The sequence below is a fragment of the Carya illinoinensis genome, chromosome 8 (assembly GCF_018687715.1).
Source record: "Carya illinoinensis cultivar Pawnee chromosome 8, C.illinoinensisPawnee_v1, whole genome shotgun sequence".
NCBI lineage: Eukaryota > Viridiplantae > Streptophyta > Magnoliopsida > Fagales > Juglandaceae > Carya > Carya illinoinensis.
In genome coordinates, this window is record NC_056759.1 from 6,808,826 (window position 1) to 6,815,458 (window position 6,633).

The following is a 6,633-nucleotide window of genomic DNA, read 5'->3' on the forward strand; positions in this document are numbered from 1 at the left end:
CATACACATGAGAGAGAGAGAGAGAGAGAGAGAGAGAGAGAGAGAGAGAGAGAGAGAGAGAGAGAGCACTGAAAATCCAAATGACGATAATCGGCCTGGTGCAATACCATATATGGCCAAGCAGATCAGTCCAGACTAGGAATTTTTTAGGTGTAAAATGTTGTACTGTATTCTAGTACTACTGCTAGTCAGTACGTATGAGTGCGTGTGTGTGTATATATATATATATATATATCTGAAGGTCACCACAAGCTATAGCATCGACAGCAGATCATAAAGAATACACTCTTACGAACGAAAATGCATTAATACATGACTCATTTCAAATGCTGTAAATAACGTGGTAATTAAGATTATTCGATTCATCTAATTATGAGAAAGTTAAACACGCATGTCAAGTGCTGATTCAATCAAGTTGATGATGTCCCATCGTACAACCATCTGTGTCTTCTGGCTTAATGATGCACCGATATGCATCGTTATTAAATAATATAAGGAACCACGATCGGGCAAGATCAGATCAAGAACATATTTATCTTTGTTGTTAAAAATACATGAGAAGCAATTAAAATAATAACCGGCACTTTCATCCTCAATTTCAGCAGATCCTTTGTTGACCTAAAGTTGAATTTAATCTATACATTATAAGAAAGACATAAAAAAATATAAAGCTTTGTCACAATATTAATGTTAACGTTGTTATAATGATTTCATTCTAACTAATTTACATTACTTGGATCCAGCTTGGTTTCTTCAGCATGATTTTGTCGCTTTACCAACAAATTAATGTCATTGATCAAATATTTATGCAAACTCTCATCTATTTGCGTGTCATGAATCCATCTATAGACTCCAATACTCAGAATATCGATCCTTCAGTTTAATTTGTCCATTAAGCTCAAACATGACTCTAAAAAACACTTGGTAATATAAGGATTACCTAATAAAACCCTCTATCTTAATCTTGACCTAAATAACTGGTTCATGATCAATTCAAAACGTACAGATCTATTGACTGGAATATCGATAGAAGCATGATCTACCGATCGGTTTATCTTTCTTTTCTTATCCAAACAAGTCATGAATAACTAAATGAAATAGAATAGAAGAAAAAGTAAATTACATCTGTTACGAGTTGTGTTTCAATCTCGCTTAAATGAGATTGCGCTAATTGTAAATGGGACGTCAGATAATACGTACAAAAATAGGAAACACTTCTGTAAGCTTCCTGATTATAATTCTTTCATATATTCCCAGATCCAGTAGCCAGTCTCATCATAATACTATTTTCGTAAACGTTATTAGCTAATGAGCACGGCCTCTCTTTTCACTCCACCAAGGAGCGAGTCACATCGATCCATTCTTGTCTATCTATTCATGAGGGCGCTAAATTTTAATTGTTTTGGAGATAAGTCGTCGGTATGTGTGTAAAAAGTAATTTCTGATATCTGCTTATATAAATAGTTAGTGAATTTGTGCAGGGAGCAGGGAGACCTAGGAGAAGGTGTTCAAGGGTTGGCTTTTTGGACTGCAGTGGCAGCTTGCTAATCACCAATGCATGACAACAAATCCGGGTCACCCATGCTCTAGCTTCTTTCCGTTTGTTCCAGAATTAATCGTGTAAAAGACATGTAAAGGCTAAAGATCATGGCTTTTTAAATTCTTTGCTTAACCTAACACGGAAGCTAAACGTCCCATTTGCATCCGGCAAGCAAACGGATAAACTGGAAAAAGTGACTTCGAGTGCAACGCCAACCAGAAAGCGTATTGAATATCAACCCAGATTAGAAAAAAAAAAACACTACAAAGAAACTAAATAATAAACATTATAGCACGCACACATCCACATGCTACCACAGAGAACAAATGTACTACTGTAATTTAAAATGGGCCATCGATAAGATCAAAATAACCAGGAAATCTGAATTGAAAATCGAACAAAATCAAGCAGCCCCCATATCATCATCATCCTCGATTGTTTCTAATTCCTGTGACTTCTAGTTACTTCAGTGGTGGGTTTTACAAAGTAATACTTTAAAACTTAACGAGAACAACTCTAAAAAGAGTGACAGATTTGAGACTATCTTAAAGAGGTTTCTACGATCTGGGGGGAGGGAAGAATTGCGTACCAGCCATGAAAGCATTGAGCGAAGCTGGATATAGTGAAGGATCAAGCAACGTAGCAGATGGGTTACTAGTGGTTGCTGTCGTGGAGGTGGGGGCTCCCATAATGAGATTAAGATGTTGAGCTCCGCCTCCATCGCCGCCTGAGGAGCTCTCCCCGCCTGGGGTGTAACGATCGTCGCGGCCTTGATCGTAGAGAATTCCCTTGAAAACATGTCCTCCAATGTTTACAGCTGTTTGATACGCGTACTGCTCATCCGGATCTTCCATCGCGCTTACTCTTACACAGCGAAAGACCGCTGGAGAGTTCACCTCAGCTGGAAATTGTCCCAGTTCCAACCCTAGTCAACTCCAAGAAAGATCAGTCCAAACGAAGGAGAAAAAAGAATTCTAAAATATGAAGTAAGGAAGAAAGGGAAGTAGTTTAATGGAACTTTTCTTCAGTTTTACTAACAAACAGTGGTAAAAATGGAAATGGAAAAAACACTTTGAAAGAGAAAGATCAAAAGCAGGTGAGTGGGTGAGATTGACCATGGAGGTGGACTTTCTCACACGCAAACGATATGGATTTGTTGGGTACGGGGTTCTGGGTATTTGTCCAGAGAAACTCGTCGAGATCACCGCAAAACGTTCTCTAGCATCTCACAGTTTTCTGAAAATTCTTTATAGGTCCTTTCCCCGGCAGATCTTTAGGCTAAAATTCCAATCGTGGGGTTTTCTTTCCCCCTTTTGTTTGTCCGTAAACTACAACTTTACCTGACGTGGTGTTGGGTATACGGGTGCAAGCAAGAGGGGCCGCTCCTAATTGCTTGTCTCTCTGCTGCCTTTTGGGATTGTCTCCTCGAAGCTGTTGCTGTTGTTCTTGATGTTGATCTTGCTGTTGTTGGTCATGTGGCTGTATCTGTTGTTGTAAAGCTGCGAGCTGTTGTAGCCGCTCGCGCCTTTTAGCGGCAGGAACCCAAGTGCTCTTTACGTGGGTTTGGCACTGAAACCCTCGGCTTTTGCAACATGTCCTGCATCTGAGATGGGAACAGTCTTTCTTGGCTTGGTTTCCACAGTCTTGGCAATTCATGCCTCCTCCTAGTCCTCCGGCCTGACTTATCAACGTAAATCCGGATCTCGACGGCTCATGATTATCAGAGACGCTGCTGGGGTTTCTTCGACTAGGACCCACTCCAAACGAGTAGTAGTTGCTCAAGTTTTGCTGCTGCGAATAGTACTGTGGCCATAACTCAAACCCTTTGTTGCAGATCTCCTCGTTTCTGTACAAAAACAGGTTCCGCTCTTGCTTATCTTCTTCTTCCTCCTCTTGTTTGTTTTGCTGGCCTTCTCGTCCACCTAGATAGAAAAACCCAGCCATTTTTTGCACCCAATACCCGAGACGACGACAACAGAAGACCTCAGTTCTGACCAAAAATCCATAGCAGAACGTTGTTGTCACCAAGTAATAACCAAATCTTCGAAGACAGATCGTGATTTTCGGGAACTTGAGGGTTGGAATTGTAAACAACCTTGGTGTTGAGTTTAAAGAGACAGCGAGTCGGAGAGCGTTGGTTACAGTTTTGACCTGGTTTGTGTTTCAGACTACTCTGACTTAGAGAGCATGTGATTTTCGTTGTTGGGGTTTTGCAGCTTTTGTGGGCAAAGATACGGAATTTTTTAAGGGTAAGAGACATGGGAAGAAAGAGGATTTCTTGGTTCACTCAGAGCTCCAATTCTCTTATTCTGTCGTCCGAAGCAATAATAATGGCACGGAATTAGAGCTCTGCAACGCCGCCATGGCAACTGCACCCCACTCTGCTACTTAAACACTAACCTCATTCAATTTATGACAACCAACTCTCTCTCTCTCTCTCTCTCTCATACAACTGAGTTTAGATTTTTGGCCGTGCGTTGGTGAGAGAGAGGAAAAAAAACTTTCACTGGACATTTCTCTACAGTTCTCTACAGTTTACTTCCATTTTCATCCGATATTCTAAAAAAGAAAAAAAAAATCATTGAATCTCAGTCGTTGTAGGAGTATCGGATGGTCACCATATATCCACGTGTCAAGGAGTCCGCTTTTCCTTATTCGTCCTGGTACCGGAAAACCCGCTAGTACTTTTTCTGCCCGTCCCCGCTATTTCCCATTTTTTAATGCACAAAAGCGATCTACCACGAGAGCAAGCACTGATAACCTCACGGCAACTCCCCTACAAAGTGCCCGTGAAAGCTGTATAATACTCTGACACATGTCAACTATTTTTAAAAGTCGTGGTGGTGACCGGGATTACAACTCACGGTAGTGAGTCTAGTGACCCCCCTTCGATCATAAATGTTGAATTTTAAGACTAGCGATAAATGTATTTTAAAAGAAAAATGATTTTGCCAAACCTCACAATACATAATTTTGTATAATTTATTATTTTTATTTTTATGTTTAAATATATACATATTTAAATATGAAGATAGAATAATAAAAATAATAAATCATATGTTCATTAAATATAAGTATATAGTGTAAGACTTTTATGTAAAATTAAATATATTTACAACTCGCTCTATACAAATTTAAAATCTAAATCCTTTCTCATAAGTCAAATCTTATATGTGGAGTGTCAAGTTCACATATAGACTCATACTCTTAAAAAATAGTTAATGTTACAATTAGTGTGCCTTAAAATTTCTAATAAAGGACAATAATTTCTACTTGCATGGCTCAAGTCTTGTATTTTTTAATACATATGAGTCCATATTTCAAAAAATTAGTCAATTTTATCATTTGGCCCCCGAGATTCATTACTAATTAAAGAAAAACAAATTTCTCAATTCTAAATAAGCTAATATCCTATTCATGCTTTACTATATGCAATTCGAGATATTTTATTGAGAACAATTTTATTTATAAGTTAGTGTGGATAATATAATTAATAAAATATTAAAATAACATAATTTAATTTAAAAGTGATATAAATAGTATATTTACATACCGACTTAAGAAAAATAATAACTCGTTCAATAAATACATTTAACAAGAATTTACAAATAAGATTCTCAATCATTAACTTTGTTTAAAAATAATATGATAAAATACTACATAATGCATTATACACGTAATTTATGTTTAAAATTCTAACAAAGATATTTTAGAAACTTTGACTTGAAAGTCTAACCAAGTTTTAAACCAAATCATGAGGGGTTTTTTTTTTTTTTTTTTTTTTTCGGGAGGGTTTAAGTGTCTCTTGCTCGTGTGTTTTTTCCTCGTAAGTCTACACCAAATTCTTCGTGTGATCATTTCGTCATTGACATTTGTGGCTAAAATAGTGTTTTTTTATATTCATTTCTTTCTTTCAAATGATTAATAAGATTGTGAGAAAAAAGAGACAAAAAAGGAAAGAAAGAAAGAAATGTGGGATTATTCATTTAGAGGTCAAACGCCAACTGCGAGATGTCATGTCTTGGCCTGACAGAAGTGCCAGCCATTCTCCAACCCGTGCATGTTATTCGGCTTTTTGCGTTGGTGTTTAGAGATTATTGACCAATTATTTCAAACGTTTTCCTAATGAATTTTTGACTCTCACCGTCCTCAAAAGTAACACGTTAGTGACGTTACATTAATTAAATAAATGTAACCAAATAACTATCTATAAGGTCCAAGTGGTTGCAATCCGTTTTCAAATCACATATATTAAAATAATTATTATAGTCATAGAGAGATTAAAATAAATCTACAAATTAATAAGGTGAATAATCTGTTTTCAAATAAAATTTTATTCCTTTCTTGCCTCTACTTTTATGAAAAAATTACTTTTTCTATCCTCACTTTTCCACGCAAACATTTTGGTGGTCAAAATAATTCACTACATCATACTCATATGCGCGAGACCAAAATCAAACAGACACAGATTGCGTTTGAATTTGTACAGTTTAGCAAATAAATGATACCCACTATATGAAAGTAAGGCAAATCTAAACACAATCTATTCAAATTTCTACAAATCCACTAAATAAATCACACTCATGTATACGAGAGGAAACAAATCTAAAAACAAAATGTAATCCATGTAAATCTAATCAAGAGAAAAGAAAAATCCTCAAATCAAGCAAAAAAATGATAACCATATAGACAAAAGCAAGATAGATCCAAACACAATCCCTTCAAATTTTTACAAATTCACTAAATAAATCACACTCGTACATGAGAGGAAACAAATCCAAAAACAAAATTTAATCCGTGTAGATTTAAACAAGAGAAAATCCTCAGATCAATACAGAAATGGAAGAGACAAGCAGCGCGGCAGCTGGTGGTGAAAGACAACTGACAATTGTGGGAGGCAACCAAAATGAGAGAAATAGAGAGAGCGAAAAGGTTTTTGGGTGTCTCAATTGAGTGTCACGGTAGAAAAGGGGAATTGGTGACTGAGCTAGCTAGGTTTCTTAGGCATACATGGTGGAGAGAGAGAGAGAGAGAGAGAGAGAGAGAGAGAGAGAGAGAGAGAGAGAGAGAGAGAGAGAGCATCAAACCACCAG

General features: G+C 36.9%; 1 protein-coding gene across 1 annotated transcript; it reads right to left on the minus strand.

Annotated features, from left to right (window-relative positions):
- Positions 1-1,898: 1,898 nt before the first annotated feature.
- On the minus strand, positions 1,899-4,004 carry LOC122318119 (protein EXPRESSION OF TERPENOIDS 1-like). The gene is made up of 2 exons (XM_043135259.1): positions 2,881-4,004; positions 1,899-2,465 (listed from the first exon to the last, which is right to left on the minus strand). Exons 1-2 carry the CDS (start codon positions 3,482-3,484, stop codon positions 2,098-2,100), a joined length of 972 nt encoding a protein of 323 aa, XP_042991193.1. The 5' UTR covers positions 3,485-4,004; the 3' UTR covers positions 1,899-2,097.
- Between the last annotated feature and the right edge of the window lie 2,629 nt (positions 4,005-6,633).

Bases quoted from the DNA above. Each gene is read 5' to 3' on its own strand.
- LOC122318119 (XM_043135259.1), bottom strand. From the start codon at position 3,484: ATGGCTGGGTTTTTCTATCTAGGTGGACGAGAAGGCCAGCAAAACAAA. The intron at 2,466-2,880 runs GTAAAGTTGTAG...GGAGTTGACTAG, and splicing joins TATACCCAACACCACGTCAG to GGTTGGAACTGGGACAATTT.